Raw genomic sequence first — 26,167 nt, forward strand, 5'->3', positions numbered from 1 at the left:
TTCTCTGCAAGCAAAACCTACAGTGAATTTGGATGCTCTGACCTGGGAGATGAAGAGTCACCACTGCGAAGAGGATAGTGCAGAAGGTTTTACATTTTTTCTAGAGAACTCAGATCTGTCAAGGCCAGGAATTCCAGAGACAGCACACTTTGAACACACCAAATCATTTGCCTAGATTTATGACATTTCACTTTCTCTCAGATGAAATGAAGATGGCTGTTTTTCGGGCCCTTCTGTGAGGTCTCAGATCCTTGGGATTTGACTAACTAAAAACCCAAATACTTCTGGATCTAATGCCCAGATCAAGACATTCCAATAGCAACATCACAAAGTGGTTTAATCCTTCCCTTGGAAATGGGTGATAGTACCATGTATTTCACAAATTTCCCTTTTGTGTGTTCTGTAGTTGGTGTCTGGTTTAAAATGGAACAGAATATATAAGGCAGGAGGAATACTTAGCGTGTGTAAGCAGATAATGACTATGAGCTGGGGCCTCTGTACTCTATCTAGATATTGTGGTATAGAGAGGTTCAGAATCTTGACCCATTGCAGTTTGGAAGCACTTTTTAGATAATAAGGGGCACTGCTATACTGTTACCACTGCACGGTGGCTGTAGGAATTACATCAGCAGGCTCTGGCTGGAAAACTAGGGGGCTGCCAAATGACATAAATCTTATAAATGTTTTTGAATGACTTTTGAAATTCACTCATAAAGTAAAAACATTCAGCTATGTAATTAGAACAAAATTATATATACTTTAAAAATAGGAGGAAGTTTCCTTTAGGAATAAATCTCTATAGAACCAGGTTTTCCTAGTAGTAAAATATGTAACAGAAATATGTCAGCATGGTTAGAAGAAATTTAAAAAAAAGAGAAAAAAAAAGCATGGTATATTCATTGGTAAAATATAGAAATACATAAAATGATGACAAAGAAAATTAAAATCACCCATAATTATATCACCCACAGATTACCTTGTTAACATATTGGTGAATACCATTTTAATCAATGAGAATGCACATGGACACAGATACCATTCCTATAACGCTGGAATCACTATACTGTTTTTAGCATTATGCCGTCAACATGTTTAAATAGCTTAAATTTTTATACCTAGTATCACTTGGTGGTCTTAACCAAGCCATAAGACCTCTTCTATGAAATGGAGATATGATTTCTTGCCCTGGAAGTCACTTCATCCCCCTTCTAAATTATTAGGTTGTTGTGAAATTCATTTTAAAGAGGTACTGCATGTGAAAGACGTGCCCTACAAAAGTTAGGTGGCAACCTGGGAATTAGAAGACCTAGTTTTATGTCCTTCAAAAAACATTGTTTATTTGGACCTCAATTTCACTACCTGTAAATTAAACATGGGAAGAGCCGATGATCCTAATTGTCACTTCCAAGTCAGATAATCTGTGATTTTTACAATTCTATTATTCTTGTTATTAGCATTATTGTGAATCAACACATATATATTCTAACATCAATTTGTGCTGCTGAGATAAGCTCAGATCTCAGGTAAAGATGCAGAACTTACTCAAGTGCTGCTGTCATAAGGTGGAGACTTTCCACTGCACATTAATGGTAGACCAGCTTGAGGACTGAGCAGCTAAGCAGAGGGTCATAGAGTAACAAATGGCAAAGTGCAAAGCCAGAAGCCTGAGGAAGTTACTCACTCAGATGAGGATTGCATGGTGTGATGAAACCTTGATTCAGGGCTGGTGACCACCCAGGTGGATGAAGTGGGACATTAGTATTGTCAGGGCCTAAAGTAGGCAGACTAGAAGATTGAAAATTCAAACTGAAGACTATTTCATGAATCCAGCCTCTGGGATGTTTGCTGAACTGGAACTGTCAGTAATGAGCCAGGTATACAAGTCAGACTAAAGTTCTTAGCAAACATCTTTTCATTGAGATCCTAAAGAACAGCAATACTCCAATATAGTTGCATTTGTTTTCAGGGGAGAGAAAAGTGGAGCCTTAGAAAGGGTTGCTGACCAATCCAACTTGAACTTCAGACATTAGGCTTCTAGCTAAAGACAACCCATATTATCTGCCTCATTTCCTTCAACAACACCAAGTGAGAAGAAATTAAGTGGCTCAATTTCCTTGCTAGAGTCAAAGAGAATAATGCTGAATGGAGAAAGGAGTAACACACGAGAAAACCTCAAGTCTTCAAGGCTCACTGAAATCAGCTTCCACTCCTTTGTATGGAAGAAGAAAACAGTTGAGGTGTCTATGTCAGAACTAAGCTGACTTAGAAACTGATATCTGCCTCATAGGGTCAGGAGATCGAGACCATCTTGGCCAACATGGTGAAACCCTGTCTCTACTAAAAATACAAAAATTAGCTGGGCGTGGTGGTGCGTGCCTGTTATCCCAGCTACTCGTGAGGTTGAGGGAGGAGAATCACTTGAACGCAGGAGGCAGAGGTTGCAGTGAGCTGAGATCACACCGTTGCACTCTAGCCTGGCAACAGGGTGTGTCTGAAAAAAAAAAAAGAAAGAAAAGAAACTGATGCCTGCCTCAACATAACACTGCTTATTAACCCTTTGTGCCACCACTAAAGGCTCCAAATAACCTTTTCTCCAGATGAGAAAGTAGGTCAAATTGTCATGAATTCAGACGAGTGAGTATCTCGTAGAAGTTTTTATCAACAGCCATCTTCTCTACCATCTGATGGTTGACAGCATCCCGCAATATTTATGAAGTGTTATTACACTGTGGGTACTTTAATGCTCCCCTAAGTCTTTCAATGTATATGAAATTATGAATCATTGAAATCTGTCTAACGAGGACACAGTCCTCACGTTTTGGAGTTAAATCTCACAAAAGTGATAATCATGAATTTTCCTTATTAAGTTTCAGTCTTTGTATGTAAATTGAAGTATTAAGACAATGAGATACAGATCAAAGTTTTAATTTTCGTCCCTTGCCTTAGATTTAATTTAAAAATCTTAAATTATGCAGAGAATTGCATCTCTTTACTCTTACAGCTGTTTAAAACAGATTTAATTATCTTCCTTAACACGCAGATACTACTTCTGCCTACCAGTTCTCTCAAACAAATGCCTCCCAAATCAGTTTTGTTGAGTTCTTCAGACTGATTAGGGCCTTTGCCATCTATCCTGTGCCTTCAGGTCCTTGCATTGGATTTCTCTGGGAAGCTGAGTTATTGTGTTGAAAGTCTATAGGCTCATTAGGTTCTCATTAGTGGTCCAGAGGACATCCATCTTGAGTGAGTCTCCAAGCACAGAGATGCCACTTCTCACTGCCTGCTTGAATCTCAGTGCAAAACACCTTCGATCAGTTTCCTAAAAGTCAGGTATAGTTTGAAAATGTTCAGCATCTTAGACTCAACTTTATGGACTTCTCTACTCCTCTTCCAGTCGGTTCTTGGATTAACTGTTCTTTATTTTTAAGGCAATAATGATGCCTAAATGTGTTGTGTGTGCTTGTGTGTGTGCGCACGTGTGTTCTTCTTTCATCTGCCACAGTGAGTCTGGGATGGAAGTACGACTGCTCCTTTGCCTTGTGCTGCTAATGAAGGTTCTGTCATGAGAGTACACTTGGAGAGGACCCTAAAAGCAGCAGGAAATGAGGCAGGTGGTATTGATGACACTGGAATTTTTCATCAACCTCAGAATAGCTATGCGGCTTTCTGAGTAACACATCAGGTGAGCCAAGTTGTGGGATTTTGGAGGAATTGTGTTATGGAAGCATTTCTGTAATCTAGGTTTTTAGGGTGACCTCATATGCTATTTGTAGGAAAGAACCCATTTCTTGCATATATTAAATCTGTAATTTTCTGGCTTGAGCATATACTACTGTATATGAAGTTGCAAACTAGTATCAGTGTACCTAGCCTTTAATTATTTTCTGTCAATAAGAAGTTATCTTTGCTCTGGTTTTAGCAATGTTTTCATTGATATTCTTATGCTAGAATTAGGATATGCACTAGGAAAGGATTAAGGAAGAGATTTAGATTTCAGATGAAGATTTTACCATGTTTTGACTGGTTTTCAAATGTTAAGAGTCTTTTCCTTTTAAGTTTCAGTTTTATCTCTATGCTTCTTGGGGAAGCCTATCCAAATCCAGATACATTTATTGAATTTCTATCAATATGTCAGGTACATTGTACAGAGATGTGGGAACTGCAATCAGGAGTGACATGATTCTTACTTTAAACTATACCCCCAGTATAGTTTACTGGGGGATGCCAAAAATATTATTACAAAATAATGCAATAAATTACTGCATTATAATTTATTATATTTAGATAATTTATTATTAATCTTTTTTATTTCCAATAGATATAAGGTATTGGGCACTTTCTACTTCATGTCATTAGATTTTCATTTAAAACTCAATATAACAGAGGTCCTAGTCAAACCAAAACATATATTCCCACAAACTAAAGTAAGTCCATTAATGAATGAAAAGTACATGATATAAAATTGGCACTTAGTAAAATATTCATCAAAGGACAAATAAACAAACACAAATATCTAACTATTTGCTGAGACAGTTGATGCCTCAGGTCTCTGATGGTTTAGATGAAATGCAAAGGAGATGGAAATTACAAGGAGGGGTTTGTATGCAAGTAACTGGGGCAAAGAAAAGAGGCTTAGATCAGTCCCTAACCCAACCTAGCCCCATAAACGAAAGACAAGACTGTGGGAGAAAGTTGAACCATGATATAAGATGGATAGAGGCACAAGCTTTGGTACTCACATGAAAATAAAAATACTGTAACAACTTGGGGAGGTGAATCTTTTGCATTAATCACACTGTGATGTCCTATCAGAACCTAGCAGAGACCTCTAGGTTTCTTTGGTACCTGGAAGACTTGCTTTTTACAGGCATCAGAAGCATGACTTTAAGATCCCTGTTTTTATAAAGAGTTGGTACCAGAAATGGGGCAAGAGTCAGGCACTATTTTCAAAGTAAATTCAGAAGGATCAAATTTAAATAAGAAATGCACTCATAGAGATTTTGAGGAGAATAAAGACACCATGTATTGCCAGTAGGGGCACATGCCAGGGATTGTTTGTTTTTGTTTTGGATTTAATTAAAAAATATTATAGCCTAATTTATACCCAAGCCTGTAAAGAAATACATGTATTCTAAATTCCTTGGGTGCTGCATTCATATCCTATGTTTTTGCAATATTCTTTAGAATAGATAAACAGTGTCAGGCACACTAAGCATTCAACGAAGGCATCATTTTCCAAAGAGGGGGAACCCAGAGAGGATTGCACATCTCTCTTTGCTGAAGTGTTCTTCCACAAATGGATCCCAAGCCATTAGTATTCTCAGAGAAGCCAGGGGGAAAATTTTGGTACATTTATTGATTAGTGTCTAAGAATGAATATAAGAGCCACAGGCTAAACTGGCTTGGTCATTGATGATTTGGCCTTTTCTTTCTACTCCTTGATCTTTGTGACTACTGATAATCCTAGCCATGGGTTTCTACAGAGGCTTAGGAGCTACATGAAGTTCTTCTTAGAAAATGGTTCCTTCACCATAAAGAAGCAGTAGAAAGACAAGATACCACAGATCCTGGATTAGACCCTAGACTCTGATAGTCAGCAGTTGTGTGATCTCAGGTAAGTTACTTGCCTTTCTGTGCCTCAGCTGTGCCATCTATAAAATGACAATAATGGTAACACCTACTTGCATAGAGTTGCTGTCAGATCTACATAAGATAATTCATGAAAAGCCTCACAAACTGGAACAGTGGTGCTCAATGAATGTTGGATAACCACATTATTATTATTGTGCCAAGTGTCAATTCTCCTCAACTTTTGAGACACTCTGTGTCTCTTCATTCTGCATTGCTAATCATGTGCATCTCCCATGCCTACATATATAATCCAGAGGGTCACAGAGAAACTGAGGGTCTTTTTCTGCGAGAAGGAGTCTGAATCATCAGCACAGCATCTCACAATCACATGTGAGGTCCCCAGGGTCTCCTGATATGAAGAATGTGCTGTTGGCTTGGTGCTCTGCACCGGGAGAACAGAGCGTCAAGGAGCCAGATCTGACAGCTGGAGGCAGCAGATTTCATCCCTGCTGTTGAAGCTTTGCCCACTCAAGTGGAATGAACTGACTTGTTATCTTTTTTCCTTCTTGTGCCCAGAAGGCACGAATTCACATATCTTCGAACCAGACTCCCCAATCTGTTCCCACATCACTCAACCCAGTGTGAGATGCCTGATGATGATCTTTGTTACATGGAAAGCAGAGTTGAACAGATGAGAACCAGGCCTCTGTCCCTGAAGTGTGTTCTCTATCATTTGCACGAAGGCTGGAGCTAATCAGAAGTGAAAGTTCTTGTTTCAGATCTTGCTATATTGTGTTCTTAGAAACGGAAAAGCTCTCTGAACTCTGCCTTAGTATAAACATCTGCTGCTTCAAAAGATGACACTCCTCTGGGTACCAGGATCAGGTGCCTCACGTCTCTGGGAAGAGAACCTTCACATTCACCGTGCACACAGGGTGGAAGTTTGGCCCTAAGCGTACCAGAAAGGTTTTTCTTATTTTTCCTTTTTTTTTGCCCAAAGACGTAAATAGAAAGTACTGTATTTTAAATGGATTTCCAAAATGACTTTTAAGTAAGCTTTTTGTTGAGTAAAAGGTACTTAACATTGTACATTACTCAAATTGTACATTAATGTAATGTACTCATTGTACATTAAAAATGTACAAATCACTGAATATACAACTTGAATTTTGCAAAGTGAATGCATCCATTAACTGCTACCCAGATGAACCAGCTGAAAACTGTCAGTACACCCAAAGTTCTCCAATCACCCTGCCTCCAAAGTTAACAGTAATTCTCCCTTCTATTACATGAATTATTATTATTGAGACGGAGTCTAGCTCTGTCACCCAGGCTGGAGTACAGTTTTGTGATCTCAGCTCACTGCAACCTCCGTCTCCTAGGTTCAAGCGATTCTCCTGCCTCAGCCTCCCAAGAAGCTGGGATTACAGGTGCCCACCATCACGCCCAGCTAATTTTTGTACTTTTAGTAGACATGGGGTTTCACTGTGATGGCTAGGCTGGTCTCGAACTCCTGACCTTGTGATCTGCCCGCCTCGGCCTCCCAAAGTGCTGGGATTACAAGTGTGAGGCACCACACCTGGCCACCATAAATTATTAATAGCTTTGACTATTTTTACATTTTAATTAAATGGAATAATGCAACATATATTCTTTTTAGTCTGACTTCTTTAGCTCAATAATGGATATGACATTTATCCAAGTTTTTTGCATATAGCTTTAGGTTGTTCTTTTTCATTGCTGAATGACATTCCATTCTGTAAATATACTATAGTTTATGTATTCTACTATTCATGGATGTTTAGATTGTTTCCAGTTAGGGCTCTTACAAATACTTTTGCTATGCATATTATCTTACATACATTCTGGTGCATATGTGTATGCATTTCTGATAAGTATATACTTAAAAGTGGAAACACCAGGTCATAGATGGTATACATGTTCAGCTAGAGCAGTTAATGTCAAACAAGTCCCAAATGGCAGTATGTATCTACACTCCAAATAGCATTATATGAATGACCAGCTGCTCCACATTCTCAATAACATCTGATATTATTAGTCTTTTGTTTTTGTTTTTGTTTGTTTTGAGAAGGAGTCTCACTTTGTCACCCAGGCTGGAGTGTAGTGGTGCAATCTCAGCTTACTGCAGCCTCCACCTCCTGGGTTCAGATGATTCTCCTGCCTCACCTTCCCAAGTAGCTGGGACTACAGGCACGTGCCACCATGCCCAGCTCATTTTTTGTTGTTGTTGTTTTATTTTTGTTTGTTTGTATTTTTAGTAGAGATGGGGTTTCGTCATGTTGGCCAGGCTGGTCTTGAACTCCTGACTTCAAGTGATCTGCCCACCTTGGCCTCCCAAAGTGCTGGGATTACAGTTGTAAGTCACCACAGCCAGCCTATTATTAGTCTTTTTAAATATACATCTTCTGATGGTGCACAGTAATATATTATTATAAATTAAGTTGCATTATACAGGGATGCTCAGAATTTTTTCATATGCTTATTGGCTATTTGGTTACCCTGAGTTATCTGTGCATTTTCTTTTTTCTTTTCTTTTTTTTTTTTTTTTTGAGATGGGGTCTTGCTCTGTTGCCCAGGCTGGAGTGCAGTGGCACGACCTCAGCTCACTGCAAGCTGCAAGCTCCACCTACCGGGTTTACGCCATTCTCCTGCCTCAGCCTTCCAAGTAGCTGGGACTACAGGTGCCCGCCACCACGCCCGGCTAATTTTTTGTATTTTTTTTAGTAGAGATGGGGTTTCACCGTGTTAGCCAGGATGGTCTCGATCTCCTGACCTTGTGATCTGCCTGCCTCGGCCTCCCAAAGTGCTGGGATTACAGGCGTGAGCCACCACACCCAGCCCCATTTGTACATTTTCTATTGAGTTACCAGTATTTCCCTTATTAATTTGTAGAATTTATTTATACTCTCCTAATTATGATTCCCTCCTTGAAACTGTTTTATTTTGCATAATAAAAATAAACAATAAAAAACAAATAAAACAATTTTATTATTTTATTACCGTAATAATACCTTTTCAGTAAGGTATTATTACAAATACTTTTTTCCCTCTAGGGCTTAATTTAATAATAATAGCTTATTGAAAAGGTATTATTACAGATATCTTTTTCCCCTCTAGGACTTAATTTTTATTTTCAAAATAATGCCTTAAATAACAGAAATTCTTAATTTTAATGTAGTCCTATTTAAAATTAGTATAATTAGGCTGGGCGTGATGGCTCATGCCTGTAAATCCCAGCACTTTGGGAAGCTTAGGTGGGCAGTTCAATTGAGGTCAGGAGTTCAAGACCAGCCTAACCAACATGGTGAAACCTTGTCTCTACAAAAAGTACAAAAAAATAGATGGTTGTGGTAGCTGGCACCTGTAATCCCAGCTACTCAGGAGAGTGAGGCAGGAGAATCGCTTGAACCTGGGAGGTGGAGGTTGCGGTGAGCCAAGATCATGCCACTTGCACTTCAGTCTGGGTGACAAAGGTAGACATCATCTCAAACAAATAAAAATAAAAATAAAATTATGAAAAAGTATAATTATAAAGAAAGTATAAAGAATTTCTTAGTATAATTTCTTTATACTTAATGGGTTTTCTTTGCTGTTTTAAAAAAAATCTTTGCATAACACAAGGTCATGAAGATACTCTTCTGTGCTTTCTTTTAGAAATGTTAGTATTGCCGGGCACAGTGGCTCATGCCTGTTATCCCAGCACTTTGGGAGGCTGAGGTGGGCGGATCACTTGAGTTCAGGAGTTTGAAACGAGCCTGACCAGCGTGGTGAAACCCTGTCTCTACTAAAAATACAAAAATTAGCTGGGCATGGTGGTATATGCCTGTAGTCCCAGCTACTTGGGAGGCTGAGGCAGTAGAATTGTTTGAACCCGGGAGGCGGAGATTGCAGTTGAGCCGAGATCTCGCCACTGCACTCCAGCCTGGGCAACAGAGAGAGACTCAAAAAAAAAAAAAAAAATTTAGTATTAGCTTTCAAATTTTGATTGACAATACAGTTATAATTATGTTTGTATATTATGTGAGATAAAGATTCATGTATTCCCATATGGATATTCAAAATTGTAGCACCCATGTATTGAAAATATTATAATTTCTCCACTGTACTACAGTGTCTCATTTGTCATAAAGTAGATATGTGTCTATATATATATAATACATGCATGTATATATGTTTCTTGACTCTCCTTGTTCAGCTTGTGAATGATATACATACATATATGTATATATTGATATACATCCATATATGTGTGTATATGTGTGTGTGTATATATATATATGGTAATGTTAGTCATCCAAGTTTGTGAGTCACCTTCAAAAGTATCTTTGCTATTCTTTAGGTCTTGACATTTTGTGTAAATGTTATGATCATATTGTCAATTTTAATACACGAAACATGCCAGAGATTTTTATTCAGACTGCTTTTAATTCAAGTCAATATGAAGAAAATTGATGTTTTTTTATAATATTGAGTCTTCCAATCCATGATCAGGGTGTATCCCTCCATTCATTTAGGTTTTTTCCAAAATTCATTTCCAAATTCGTATTGTTTTCTGGGTAGTGCTATTGAAAATAAGTTTTTAGATTTGAGTGTAAATATTTGTTGTATTTTGATGCTATTATAAATTTTACACACACACACATAATTTTCTACTTGTGTAGAGGATTTACATGTCCAGGCATCAAGATTCACCCTACCTCTAGTGAAAATATAATGTGTTTGAAATTAGTAATTAACATAGGGTTTGAAATTCACACCAAGGGAACAGAATAGAGTGCCTAGAAATGGAACCACAAATAGACAGTCAGTTAATTTATGACAAAGGCTTATAGCAATTCAATGTGAAATGAATAGTCTGTCAAGGGTATTAGGACAATTGGATATGTGTGTGGATGAAATATAGAAACTTGAAACAGTTTTATTCAAGATAAATCATATACATTAATGTGAAACCTAAAGAGAAATCTTGTGGTATGACTGTTTTCACAATGTTGGTTTAGATAAAGACTTCTTAGGCCTGACAAAAAGCACTGAAGTGACAAAAACCACTAATTTTCAAAATGTAATTATTGATACTATTTGAGGATATATCTACCATTTTTAAATTTTAATTTTAATGTGTTTGAGGCAGGGTCTCACTCTATCAGCCAGGCTGGAGTGCAGTGATGTAATTATGGTTGACTGCAGCTTTGAACTCCTGGACTCAAGTGATTCTCTCACCTTAGCCTCCCAAGTAGCTGGGACCACAGACACACGACACCATGCCTGGCTATTTTTTTTTCATTATTTTTATTTTTTTCTGGTAGTTGTCCAAGCTGGTCTCAAACTCCTGGACTCAAATGATCCTCCCACCTTGGTCTCTCAAAATGTTGGGATTCACCACACCATGCCTATATCTACCATTTTAGTAGATGTTTTCTATTTGTCTCAACTGTATTATGTTCTTTTTTTCTCTTTTACTTGCCTTGCTTTGGATTAATGAAACCATTTTAAAGTTACTGTAATTCCCCTGTCAGTAGCTTGATGATAAGATTCTCTTACTACTTCTTCAGTTGTTACTCTAGGTATTGAAGCACACATTCTGGATATGTTGGAGTCTAATATAAATTAGTACTTTTATCTCTTTATAGATGTATCATGAACTTTAAACTACTTTAACTCTATTTAATTCGCTCCACATACTGTGTTATTATTCTAATGTATTTTAATTCTACATATATTTTAAATCCCACAGCTGATTATCATTCTTGGTCTGCACAGTTATTATTAACTTCAATTTACCCCTTTCTTGCTCTTCATTCCTTCCATTATTTTGTGCGTATTTGTGTGTGTGCCTCTGTCTGGGTCATTTTCTTTATGTGTGAATAATTATTTTTAGTATTTCTTTTTATAGGCAGTGGTTTTTATGAGATATTGCTATGGAAGGAAGTGTTGGGAAGGGAAGGGAGTGGTCCCTTTAAATGATACGGAAGGGGGGAAGGGTGTGGTCCCTGGCTAGGGCTCCTCCCCTGGGCCTGTGCCTTGGGACCTAGGTGAGGACAGGCACTCCTGCCTTTGCACCCAAATGTTGTGTTTCCCAAGACCACCCTAGCCTGCCATGCCCCCATCCTGTGCCTATAAAAACCCCCAACACCCTAGCAAGCAGACACACAGGCAGATGGACGTCAAGAGGAATGCACCGACAGGCACCAGCATGCCAGCAGGCCACCGACCAGCAGAACTACACGGAATTTAGCTGGAGCAGTTGGAGGAGAGCCCAGGCCACTGAGCGGCCCGACTCCAGTGGAAAACCTTCCCACTCCATCCCCTTCTGGCTTCCTCCATCTGCTGAGAGCTACCTCCGCTGAATAAAACTTTGCACTCACTCTCCAAGCCCAGGTGTGATGGATTCTTCCAGTGCACCAAGGTAAGAACCCAGGATACACAAAGCAGTCTCTCCTTGCGACAAGGCAGAGGGGCCTAATTGAGCTGGTTAAGACAAGCTGTCTATAGACCGCAAAACAGAGAGAGCATACGGTAGCAAACGCCCACTGGGGCTTCAGGACCTGTAAACATTCACGCCTAGACTCTGCCGTGAGGTCAAAGCCCCACAGCCTGCTCCTGTGTGCTCCCCTAGAGATTTCAGTAGTGGGGCGCTGAAGAAGCGAGCCACACCCCCATCACACGCCTGCGAGGGGGACAAGGGAACATTTCTCGTTTTGGTATCTCCATTATTGTTTATCTAAAAAACCATTTGTGTTTTCTACAGCGCTTCAAAGATGTCATTCCATTTTCTTCTGGACTTTTTAAACACCTCTGTCTGATTTGAGATTTCAGCAGTTTGAATGTAATAGCTCAGTGATTTTTCTTTGCACATATTCTTCTTGAGTTTGCTGATTCTGTTAAATCTATGGGTTAATATGTTGATATCTTTCATCAGGCTTGGAAAATTCTCAGCCCTTATCTTTACAAAAATGATTCTTGTTCCTTATCTCTCTCCTCTCCTTCTGGGGCTACAGTTGCATCTGTGTTAGACCTTTTTTTAATCATTTTCCATTTGTCTCTTATTATTTTTTCTCTATATTCTATTTCTTTCTTTTTTGCTCTAGATGGTATATTTCCTGCTGTCCTTTCTTCCATTTAACCTCTATTCCTATGGGTTCAATTTGCTGTAAACCTAAGTTCTTAATATCAGTTATTATATCTTTATTTTTACAATTTCTATTTGGTATTTCTTATTGATTACTGCCCTGGGGTTCAATTTTCCACCTTTTCTCACATTCGTGAACATATTAATCACTGTTATTTTACAGGATATCTTAAATAAACACTATATCTCATCCAACTGTTGTTCTTTTCTGTTTATCCCTCCGTTGGTCCTGTATCTTGACATATTTGATTTTTTCTAAATGCTCAACATTTTATATGAAAAAATATTGGGTAAACCTGTGGTTTATGTTATTTTCCATTAAAGAAGGTTTACTTTGGTTTCTAATAATCATTTTAGAGTTGAAGAGAATCACTCTAATTGATTCAGAGACTGAAGTGATTTCAGACTGGATTTCTGAGTACAGAGGGCCTGTTCTAATTCAGGTTTGCCTTTACTCCTAGGACAGAGATTTCCAGAAGTTCCAAGAACCAAGTCTTAGATAGTTCACCAGGGTCCTCCTCCTTGATAGGTCTTGAATTCAAATTTTTATCTCCCCAAAGAGCAATACTTCTAAAAACTTTGTTTAACTTCTCAGCCTCTGACTGCTTTCTATGTTTCCTGTGTTACTTAGGTATCATGAAATACCTCACGGAGGAAAAAGGCCCTGGGTATGTGCTGCTTCCCTGTGCTTTCCTTCTCCCTGGGATATGACCTTATCACTTCCAACTTTGGAATGTCCTCATAGTCCAAATTTTTTTTTTTTTTTTTTTTTTTTTTTTGAGACGGAGTCTGGCTCTGTCGCCCCGGCTGGAGTGCAGTGGCCGGATCTCAGCTCACTGCAAGCTCCGCCCCCCGGGTTCCCGCCATTCTCCTGACTCAGCCTCCCGAGTAGCTGGGACTACAGGCGCCGCCACCACGCCCGGCTAGTTTTTTGTATTTTTTTTAGTAGAGACGGGGTTTCACCGTGTTCGCCAGGATGGTCTCCATCTCCTAACCTCGTGATCCGCCCGTCTCGGCCTCCCAAAGTGCTGGGATTACAGGCTTGAGCCACCGCGCCCGGCCCATAGTCCAATTTTTATCTACCAAGCCTTGAGAGTCTATTAACACCTGTTTAGCCAACACTTTCTACTTGGCCTTTTACTGGAAATCTGAAATCTGTACCTCCTCTATAGTGTGGCATATGAATTGGTAAAGTTCTCGAAAGGAAAATATAGCATAAAATGTTGGACTCACTGCAGAGAATTTCCCATTTTTTAAGAAAGGAATTTTAGCTTCTCAATCCTCTTCATAGTTGTCTCAGCTCCTAGTCCTCCTTTCCTCCTCTTCATTTTTCTTCTTCTTCTCTCTCTGTCTCTGTCCCTCTTGCTCTAAATATATATGCATATATTTGGTTTACTGCATGCTAATCTGCCATAGTCTCAAGCAGAAATCCCCAAAGAATTTATGTGAAAAATGAGCAACTCCAATTTGCCTAAATTGGCCTGTATTTTTCTAGTTCCAACTGAAGAATTTTTGGCACTTTAGTATTTAGAAGATTGAATACAATTGAAAGGCACTCATTAAGGAGATAATCAGGAAAGGAGTATTGGGTTACACAGTGGTTCTGTAAATGGCCCTTGGACCAGAGATATGCACATCATTTGAGCTAGAGTTTCAAACTCGTTATTTCCCAGTTATTTTTCCTATGAGAATTAAAATACTACAAATTTTCATCAAACCTGACAAAGCAATCATAAATGCTTCATCTTTCCATCTTCATGTCACACTCCAGAACCTCTGACTTCTCTATACCCCTAGCCTTGCCATGGTTTTTGTTTTTCTTGAGCACAATGCACAACCTGTGAACTTGTTAGAAATATATATTCTTGGGCCCGACTCCAACCTACTGAATCAGAATCTTTAAGGATGTGGCCAAGAGAACTGTGTTTTCACATGCTCTCCAGGTGATTTTCTTATACCTGGCAAAAACTGAGGGTCCCTGGACTATCAGCAGAGGAAGCTGTAACTCAATGTTATATATTTTAATTCTGGTGTCATTGTTAGCCCTTAAAATCCCTTTGTATTTACAGGGCTTTACATAATGGTAACCATAATTAGGTACCCAGAAAATGTGACTGAGGATAGGACTGCTTGGTTTAATAATTGAGATGATTTAATGTCAGTACTTATCCTTTAGAGACCGTCTTCCTCATTTACAAGATGACAGAATTCCTGTGTATATTCTAAAATATATAAGACAAATTTCATCTTATCCACCATATAAATAGACATTTCAGACAACCACAATCTGGCAAATAATAATGCATGCTTTTAATGATATCCCTGAGGTGCCACACAATACAAACTCTTAACTGCCAGATAAATTACACTCAATTATGTTTAGATTGGCCTCAGTGCTATATGCATGACCATCATGTTGCCCTTGGAAAAGAAAACCCTGCAGGCTGAGAGGGGATGAAAGTATTAGCATCTCTCAGGTTAGTTTAGTATGTGTATGTATTAAATTATTTCAGGAATATTATTTATGTATTCTGAGAAAATGGATTTTGCTAAAATTGCCAAGAAGGCAAGATTAAATCTGACAGATTCTCCAAAAGTAAGAGATTAAGTATGAGTGAAGAACAACTTGCGGTGAAATGTAAGTAATTAAAGAAATAGATCAGGGAAGGTGAAGTGATAACAAAAACCAAGGAACTAAAAGTAAAATAAAAATTTTTAAATAGCATCTAAAATGGAGAAAGTTGAAAAAGATATGGAAACAAAACCATGGTTTATTAAGAAAAATCACTGGCCACAGAAAGTAGCAAGGAGATAGGAATCAGCCCTACCTCTTCTAATTGCACCATGAGAGTGACGTTGTGTCCTTGCTCCGCTGTCAGCTTTCCATCAGCTGTGACTATCCGCAGCCCCCGCGGGGCTTTCCCTGGGCACTTCTGTGGTTTAGCAGTGTACTGTTCCCTTACTCCATCAGTGCAATTATTGGAAACCACCTTCCTGTACCTAAATGGAAAGAAGCTCAAGTTGTAAGGCAGCTCATTATAATGTGAATCATTCCCACGTTTCTAAATTAGACATAGTGCCTAGCCCGGAGGACCATCAGTAAGCATGTAACCATCTTTCATGCTACTATGAGGAGTAGGGTTAATTCATGTAAAGCACCCAACAGAGAGAGAATCACGGTCACACGCTGTATCTATTACTAGCATTGTAACTGAGTTTTATTCATCTCTTAAATTAATGAATCACTTCATTGTGGAGTTGTGGGAAATGCGCAGAAATAGAAGATATAGCCCCTACTCTCACTAAGTTTATAAGCTAGTTGGAGAGACATAGATGGCTAATCTAGGAGATAATTCAAAGGCTATATAATTAAGAACTAGAATGAGTAATAAATACTGCAAAGCAATTTACAATTCAGAGAAAGAATAGATTATATGGATATGTGATTCGACATTCATAGATCGCATACAGACTGCTACAGTTATGGCATAGCACAGACAACAATGGCTAAATTTGATATTTCTACTCAATATTTCATGAGAGGTTATACTGGTTAAACGATCAAACTTCACATTAAAGAGACTTCAGTTTTTGCAGATTGATGCTCTTTTGCTTATTTCTTGTTTTAGCTATAATGGGAAAAAATTTATTCTATAAAATTAACTATATAATTTATCAGATTCATAGTAAATTAAAATTTGCAATTTTAGGATGACAAACCTTTAAGATTTTTGAGGTTCAGTGTTATCTAGCCATTATCGTTTTATACTGTTGGGTCCATAGCAACCCCTTTATGTATGTATATATTTGATTTCCCAAGTTTAAGTGCCTAGAGTTAGTGGTAGAGCCCAAATGAGAAGCAATCAAAGCTTACTTTCCACTCTTCTAGACCAGAGGTCAGCAAACTTTTTACAGAAAGAGCCAGATAGTCAATGTTTCAGTTTTGCAGGTTGTGTAGACTTTGTCACAACTACTTAACTCTGCACTTACTGTATGAAGGCGAACACAGACAACACATGAAAGAATGTGTGCAGCTGGATTCCAGAAAACCTTTATTTGCAAAACTGGCATAGTTTTCCAATGTGTTTAAGTCCAGTGAACGCCATTTCCTCTGCGAGAAAGTCAAACGAGATACTGTCTGGAAAAGTACTTTGAACACTACGGATCACTACAATGTCAATTATTAATGCTTAACTCATTTCATATGTTAAATGTAAGAATTAAATGGGTTAATAATGTACACAGAGTACTTAAAAGTACGCTAATACTCTGCAAATGCTCATAAAATATGACCAATTATTTATGTTTAATATTATTACTATTTCTCTTCTCTGTTCAAAACCTTCATGGACTTCATATGACCTTAGGATAAGCTGTAAATTCTGTAATCCTGGGCATGAAGCCCTCCACTAGCTAATTTTATTCTACTTTCCTGGACTCTTTCTCCCTCATAAGCCCATGTCCATTCTCCTTTTAATTTTCTTGAGAGTACGTGTTTTTTCTCCTTTTCTGCTTCAATGTCCTCCTGCATGTCCTATCATCTGCCTAAAACGCGCCCACCTTTAAGGTACAGCTTACTTCTTGTCTTCTTTAAGACAATTTCTCTGAATATAAGAGTAAAATGGCAGGAATTTCATATTTAGAGTGCTTACTATGTCCTAGTTATTGTGCTAAGTTCTTTACATAAATTAACTCATTTATCTTTGAAAGTATCCATAATAAGATACTGTAACTATTCCCAATAAACAGATGGAGGAATTGAGATTCATAGGTGCCAACCAGTTTTCTCAAGATCAAATAGCCAGGACCCTAGACAATTTGTAGCACACATCCCCTCTTTACTACTGCACTGCTGCTTTAAATGGAGTGAGATTATCCCTCCTCTAAACCCTTAAAAGAATCCTTATGATTTACTTGATAGGAATTCTTTATACCTTGTATGATTTTCTTCCTGGTGTGGCTGTGTGAACTTCAAGCTCGTTGAGGGCCTCCTTGTGTTCCAAACATTCAAAGCTGGTAATCAGGAGGGCCATACCAGTAACTGTACCAGTTTAAATGTGGAAATATCTGCATATTAATTGGTTATTACCACATCCCCAAACCCTCCAAGCATCTCACTCACCAACCCAGCTATGCTGATCCCTGTCCTTAGAGTCCTTGCTTCTCACAATTCAGCAACTTATGGGTTAACACCTAGCCCATGAGGCGTTCACCGAAACTCTGCTCCAGACATAAGATCACTGCCCATGCTGGTTGGTCATTGTTACATCTAAGCAATTTGAACATCATTCCATCTGATTTTTTTTTATACAGTCTCGCTCTGTTGCCCAGGCTTTACTTGGCTCACTGCAGCTTTATCGTGGCTCACTGCTGCTTCCACCTCCTGGGTTCCAGCTATTCTCTGGCTCAGCCACCCAAGTAGCTGGGATTACAGGCATGTGCCACCACAAATGGCTAATTTTTGTATTTTTAGTAGAGATGGGGTTTCACCATATTAACCAGGCTGGACTCAAACTCCTGGCTCCAAGTGATCCGCTCGCCTCAGCCTCCCAAAGTGCTGGGATTAAAGACATGAGCCATCACACCTGGCCTCATCTGATATATTTTTTAAAAACTCCTTTGTAGTTGCTTATGAGTATATGTATATTAAAAGAGAAAATAAGGGCAGGTGAGAGAGAGAAGGAAATAAAACACAAAATGCATACACTGGTGTATGATAGCATCCTGGTACCAGCAATAGTAGCAAGAAAGTGACCAGTGATGCCACCCAGGTTAAGTTTGGTATCTCAGTGAGTTTCACCATGCATCAGAGACTGCCTACAGGTTTCAGAGGTGAGGCACTGTACAAACTGAAGTCAGGTTATGATTTTTAATCACTCAGCATCCAAGCACACCTGTGACCCTCTCTTGGTGTGCAGCTATAGAAACATGGGTTCACCATCACCACTAGTATCATCAGCTAGAGAACATGCTTTTGTTTGTCACTGTTCTCATCAATCGTTACCTTAGGCTTTCCTGAATCCTGCAATAACAGGAGTTCTGCTCAAATCCAAAGCACGAATCCATCCCCCTGGGACTATGCCACAGAGAAGGCTGTTGGTAATTTTTTTAAATGCTCATTAAAAACCATTCTGAAACCATTTTATTTCCTGTATGAAAATGGCATCACATTAGCCCTACCAGACCTGTCCCTGAAATTTAGAAGAAAATTGTGCCGTAATACAGAGTTCATTTACTCAAGTAAGCACACACCTGCTTTCTGCATTACAGAATGGTTCTATTTTCATCCCAGCAGCTGTCCCTGGGTCTGAGTTATATAAATGAATAATGCATTTAATATGTTATTAAATGGGTCTGCTACCTCCGTAATAACAAGGCAACTTATGATTATGTTGGACCTGCGCTCTGAATATTACTGGGATGCATTTAGTTGGTAAAGCATTCTTCAATCTGCCAAGAAGAAAAGTGCTTTGTAATGGCAAGGGAGTCTTTGTACAATTACTGAAAAGGAAACATTCTGCAAATGTGCCTTTGATATTACCGATGGTTCATCAGTAGATAGGATTTTATTACTCCAACAACCCCAGTTTCAGCTATTCTCTTCCTCCCTATCTTGATATGCCTCTGTCACATTTTCCTTTTTGCCCCTACCCTCTTTGATTTTGCTTCTTTGCTACCTGGAAGTCTTAAAAAAGATGAAGGCAATAGGCCGGGCGTGGTGGCTCATGCCTGTAATCCCAGCACTTTGGGAGGCTGAGGCAGGCAGATCACGAGGTCAGGAGATTGAGAACATCCTGGCTAACATGGGGAAACCCAATCTCTACTAAAAATGCAAAACAAAATTAGCTGGGCGTGGTGGCGGGTGCCTGTAGTCCCAGCAACTCCGGAGGCTGAGGTGGGAGAATGGCGTGAACCTGGGAGGTGGAGCTTGCAGTGAGCTGAGATCGTACCACTGCACTCCACAGCGAGACTCTGTCTCGAAAGAAAAAAGGAGGCAATATTTTTGTGAAAGTAAAACTGGAAGAAAGCATTAAAAGTCTTTGTAGCCTGTGACTTTTCTATTTAGTAGGTTTTTTCCCTGACATTTTGAGGTGGTGATGGCAAAATACAGATGTTTTTGAGTATTCAATGTATATTAAGGTGACAGTATATTCTAGCTTAGTAGATCTCAACCCTCTCTACCCTTTGGAATTAGCTGGAGGTACCTTTAAAATAGATGGATACCCAGGCTCTGCAACCAGAAATGTTGATTTGAGAATTATGGGCATCAGTTGGTTTTTGTTTTTAAGTTCCCCTGGTGATGCTAGTTTGCAGCCAATGTTAAAGACTACAAATTTAAGAAGGCAAAAACCAATAGATGTCGGTGTGGATGTGGTGTAAAGGGAGCGCTTATATATGGCTGGTAGGAATGTAAATTAGTACAAATTAGTACCATGTCTATGGAAAACAGAATGGAAATTTCTTAAAGAACTAAAATTAAATTTACCATTCAATCCAGTAATCCCACTACTGGGTATCTACCAAAAGGAAAAGAAGTTATTATATCAAAAAGACATGTGTACATGTATGTTTATCGCAGCACAATTCACAATTGCAAAGATATGGAACCAACTTAAGTGCCTATCAGCTGATGAGTGGATAAAGGAAATGTGGTGTATAAACACAATGGGATACTACTCAGTCATAAAAAAGAATGAAATAATGTCCTTTGAAGCAACTTGGATGGAGCTGGAGGCCATTATTCTATATGAAGTAACTCAGGAATGGAAAATCTAATACCACATGTTCTTACGTATAAGTGGGAGCTAAGCTATGGGTACACAAAGACATAGAGAGTGGTATAATAAACTTTGGAGACTCAGAATGGGTGAGGGAAGAAGGAGGGTGAGAGAAAAAACTACATATTGGGTACAATGTATGCTACTCAGATGACAGATGCACTAAAATCTCAGACTTCATCACTACACAATCCATCCATGTAACCAAAAACCACCTGTACTCCAAAAGCTATTGAAATAATATATATATAATAAATATATATATCCCAAAAATATATAACACTATATATGTGTGTGTGTGTGTATTTTTTTTCAAGAAAATAAAACACTACTGACCTGAAGGTTAAAACTAGTGCTGTGGAACCAAATTGTCTGAGTTTAAATTCATTCTCTTACTCCATGAATTTAGGCAATTTACCCATCCTCTCTCAAATCTTTGATTCTTTGCCTACAAATTAGGGATAATTATGGAATCTTTTCCTAAAGTTCTTGGGAAGATTAAATGAGACAATGCATTGAAAAGGGCTTGGCATAGATTTTGGCACATTTAGAACTTAATAAATATTAAAATAACAGAAGTTAGAAAAAAGTATTTAAGTATCAAATATTAACTCGCTATGATAGTTCAAGTTCCCCCAAAATAAAACTGATGTACTTATTGCCAAGGTCGTCTTAAGATCAAATCCAATTATGTCAATTCCTTTCTTAAAATCATTCAAAATTTCCCATAGGCTTATTCTAAAGAGTAACATTCAGGTTTAAAGTAAAGATCCATGACCTGACCTCAATGCATTTTTCTTGCATCAGCTCATTCCATGGCCTGACATGCTCTCTTAGCCAAGTCATTCTGTATACTAAATGCCTTCTTTTGCCTGTGCTGTTCCATTCTGCCCAGGATGCTTCTTCCTACTGACAAACTTCTACTCATCCTTTAAAAAAAAATCAGCTTCAAAATCATGCTTTTTGTGAAACCTCCTCTTCCCTTTTGTCACAGTAGTTATCACATGCAACCAAGGTGAAACTGGAACTCTAGGTCTTCTTGTACCCCAGGGGGTGTTACTGTCATTGAGCAACGGTGTTCCTCATTTGCACTCACAAAAAAAAAAAAACATAAATAGTTTAATTTCTTGGCTTGTGCTATATGCATTTGCTTTCAAGGGAAAATACTGCCTTGTTACAATGACACTAGACTTAATGAAGCAGGAAATGAAGGAAGCCTTGGGGATGGAGAAGGGGGCTAGATCTGGGTAGAGTATATGGCTAAGACTTAAAATCTTCCAAATCTACCACCTTAGTAATGTGGGTGTGCAATGACAAAACAGCTATTTGTGTATGTTCATGTGTGTAAATTAACAGAGCTGTGTAACTATAGATCTCTGACATGAAGACACAGGGCTGCGATGGCATGACTTAACAATTAGGGTAGAGAGAAATTCTTCTACCCCTGCATCCAGAGAAACTGTTTCTGAAAAAGTAGTAGTGGTGGCAGCCTAGATTTCCTGATCTCCAGTGAATAAGGATTACTTATACCAGACTTCCAGACTGACAGATCTCATTGATGGCTGTATATTAATCATTGTGACTCTTCATCAATAGATACAGGCATCCCCAAAATGGCCATTTATTCTTTAACTGCGATCCCATGTGACAAGGTATGCTCAGGGGTGGCAATGTGTCCACATATCAACAATAATCTTATGTAGCAGCCATGGCATCAGCAATCAGGAATAGAGTTCCATGGCTGGCTAAGCAGGCTTTCCAAGTTTCTCTCCTCAAGGCAACAGGTCTTTGGACTATTCCCCTCAACGGAGTAAACAGACCTTGGGATTAAGGGACAGGCATAAGACAGAAGACCAGGTAGAAAGAAGAAAGCTTCCCTTGTATTAAGCAGGATGGAAACACACGTCATTTAATTTGAATAGTAATGGGTATGTCACTTCATTTTGAAGATGAGCTTGATGAAATGGTGAAATGGGACATATGGCCACACACGCTTCACTAAATCACTTAATATCGATAATCATACTGATTGAGAATGCCTCACAGAATCCACTGTCTGAGCCCACCAGTTGTACAACTAAGTTATATGAATTTGTCTTCTATCTTTTGAGCACCTACAGTCCAAGGAATTCTAATACTGAATCCTTTCAATTGGTCATGTAAATGTTAAAGCTTGAAGGGGTCTCTAAGATCACCCAATACTATCCTTTTGTTTTTCACATAAGGAAAAGGAAACACAGTTTAGAGAGTTGCACCTCACACAGGGGACGAGTAGCACGTCTGGGACTCTGGACTAAGTTTGGTGTTCTCTTGCCACTGTACCATAGCACCTGAGTAAGAATTGTTAATGCCAAGGCCATTGATGCGGGCAAGAATCGCCATGTGAGAAAGCAAGTCTCCATGTACAGTGATATTCACCTTTTCCTTCATTTCCCAATCCCAATGTCATCCATGAAAAGATGGAAAACCTCATTTAAGAAAGGTACTCTGAAGAGTCAACTCTGTAGCAACCAACAATTACTGAGTGTGTGCAGTGAGGCTGTATGGTTCCTGGCTAGAAAACAGCTACAGAGGCCCCTGCAGCGATGAGTCTGTAAATAATGCAAGTGATTGCCTTTTGTGTGGACTTTAAATACATGCACCAGTTTTAGGGCCAATTATTCTCCTTGATGCACACTGAAAAATATCCTTGAGAGGAGATCAGACCAAACATCAAAACCCCCACAAGGCAACCAAAACAGAATCATCTGGAAAAGACCAAAGCCCCCAAAGACACTGGAAATAGCAAATCCAGGAAATGGCAGGTTAGCAGAATTTAAGTGTTTTATGGCTTATGTAGAGAGGAAGTTTCCAAGTTTTTATTTTTAATTGACACATTAATTATACATATTTATAAGGTACAGTGTGATATTTTGATACATATATACATTGTGTAATGATTAAATCCAACATATCCATCACCTCAAACATTTATCCTTTGTGGTGAGAATATTCAAACTTCTCTCTTCTGGCTATTTTGAAATATACAACATAATATTATTAACTATAGTCACTCTACTGTGAAATAAAACACCAAAAGTTATTTATATAAAGCATATTTTAAAACATTCCAAATGTATGTTGATAGTATAAAGGTAACTATTTTGCTAGAATTTATGTGTGTATTTTTTCTTGGACCCACTATATATTTATAAATAGATACAGAACTTTAACTTTTAAAAATGTATTTATTGTATAAATATACCCATTGGAATCTCTTGAACACGGGAGGCGGAGGTTGCAGTAGCTGAGATCACACCATTGCACTCCAGCCTGGCCAACAGAGTGAGCCTCTATCTCAAAAAAAAAAAAAAAAAAGAAAAAGAAGTCCCCATTGCATATGGAGAAACTAACCCTGAAGAGCAGTAAGAACTGTCTTTGTATCTTCTTCCATGAAGAATTAATGGACCCTATAAAGAAACTCTACAGATAGAAATTTCTATACATACTTTTTAAAGCACATCTAGAAATATCTCAGCTTAATAGCAAGAAGAAATCTTTCCCTTGAGAAGATTATCTCGATTTCTTAGAATAAACCAATCCAATGCCCACTTTATTTTATATTTACAGAATCTTTTACCACTGGCATGAAACAAGCAACATGCTAGTTAATTTGGCAACTTAAATTTTGCAGTATGCTCCCTGGTTCCAAAACAGTATAAACAAGATTTAACCATATATAAGTATCACTAAATGAGCTTGTGCTTGTGGATGTGCATACTGAGATATTTATAGAAACTGAAAGAGAAACAAAGAGGAATAAATTTTGGGTTATTTCAGCACTAACATGAAATAAAATAAAAATGAATACTGATTTCATTTTATTTGAGCAAAAGAAATTCGTTCAGTAATCAGCTAAACACATTATCTGACCCGACTGGAATAAAGGGACAGACATGTTTTGGTATACACTGCTTTCATCACTTTCCAATTATGTAACTTTATGAGCCTATGTAGGTTCTTATTTTTGTTTTACAAATGAGAAAACAGAGACTCACATTAAATAGGTCCCAGATATTAGTACTGCAGTGACAATTAAACATCAAATACATGTCTGGACTGTGGATTCATAATACAAATAAGTTTTTTCCCTTCTTTCTTTACTCTAGAGGAGTCTTCAGACAATAGTTATTGGTGATGGTACACATTTTATAAGGTGATGACTATGTGCTAGGCATTGTGCTACATGCTTTACATACAGCGTCACATTTAATCAAATTCTGAAGGCAAATAAGAAAATGTTATAGGTTAAGGAACTAAGGGTCAAGGAAACAAAGTCACTTGCAAAACATAACAGTAAATGGCAGAGGTTAGATTGAACATCCTTAATTGTTTCATTCCAATTACTCCCTTTTTCACTAAACAAAACATCCCCACTTGTATTTCACTCTCAATCCATAACAGGCTGAGGCCCCAGTGCCAGCCTCCTTACTTTCCACCTTCATGTAAAATGACACGTAGAAGCTGTGAGGGCAGAGGTTGAAGAGAGGCAGGGAGTCAACTGTGGAGAACACAGCAAGCTCTACTGTTCCACTGTGTGGGTATGAGAAACCCTGATGCCACTGAACCAAGGAGCAGGACTGGTGGTTACAGCCACCTGGAGGGACATTCTGCACTGAGTTCACTTCTTATTCCATCCATCCTTTCTAAGTCCTAGCCAACCTCTAAAACAAAAATTGTGCAACCATTCACTTCTATGTAGTGAAGCTGCTAAATACAATAATAACCGATGCCAGGATTTCCCCGTCATGGAGAAGTGGGTAAACCTGAGAACACTGCTATATACACAGGGTAATAAGCTGACAGTGAAAGTAACCATAGACATTTATAAAGTGAGGTATTTAAGAACTTTTTTTAATGAAAGGAAAGTTTTCCTGCACGCTTCCAAGTAAACTCTCAGAAAGGTGATGCTGGGAGGTTTTGTCATTCACCCCACTCAATTCACTTTCCCACTGCATGTCTGTGCCATGAGCTATGCTGTAAGAAAAGGGTGAGACAAGTGAGGTGCCCAGGGAGCAACATTTATGAAGGCACTCACTCTCTGGCCAACCCTACACTTGGGATTCCTTTGTGCTTCATCCCAGCCCTGAGGCTAATACAGATTCTGCATTGACTGAGCATGAGGTGACCATGGATGGCTTAAAATGGCACTGGACACAGGGTTCCCAGTGGCTGTTTAACTCTTTAAGCATGCAGGCATTGGCATCTGGGCTTGTCCTGGAGAAAACTACCACTGTGGCCCTTCCCCAGGATCATCTCTTGTTCTCTTTGCAAGAAATGACCTTCCTCACCTTATTAATTTAGCTAAATCCTACTTCTTCTTCCCCTCAGTTTTCCTTTACAGAATCCACTAGCATCTGAATTTTAAAGGAGGATGGCACTTAATACAAATGAATCTCTAATATGTGGGACTCACAGGCAGTCCGTGAGCAGGAAGCTAGTGTTTTAACCCTTACAAGGGAGAAACGTGGCAATGCCTGATACTCAGGTCTGAGACAGAACCAGTTGGCTGAGTGGAATTTGCATTATGAGCTAACAGAAACACCTCCAATTGCCAAAAGAGACTTAATTCTCTTTGTATTATCTGTATAACAAGTATTATAGGATGAGAATATTAACTGCAGCATTA

The 26,167-nt window shown here is 38.6% G+C and overlaps 1 protein-coding gene across 6 annotated transcripts in view; it reads right to left on the reverse strand.

Moving 5' to 3' along the window:
• SORCS1 (sortilin related VPS10 domain containing receptor 1) overlaps positions 1-26,167 on the reverse strand; it is a 591,779-nt gene that overhangs the window by 64,241 nt on the left and 501,371 nt on the right. For all 6 annotated transcript variants that reach the window (XM_005566385.4, XM_005566384.4, XM_065521387.1 and 3 more), the window contains one exon: positions 15,550-15,721. In XM_005566385.4, the coding sequence (XP_005566442.3) occupies positions 15,550-15,721 (172 nt within the window). The remainder of the gene's footprint in view (positions 1-15,549; positions 15,722-26,167) is intronic.

The sequence above is a fragment of the Macaca fascicularis genome, chromosome 9 (assembly GCF_037993035.2).
Source record: "Macaca fascicularis isolate 582-1 chromosome 9, T2T-MFA8v1.1".
Classification (NCBI taxonomy): Eukaryota; Metazoa; Chordata; class Mammalia; order Primates; family Cercopithecidae; genus Macaca; species Macaca fascicularis.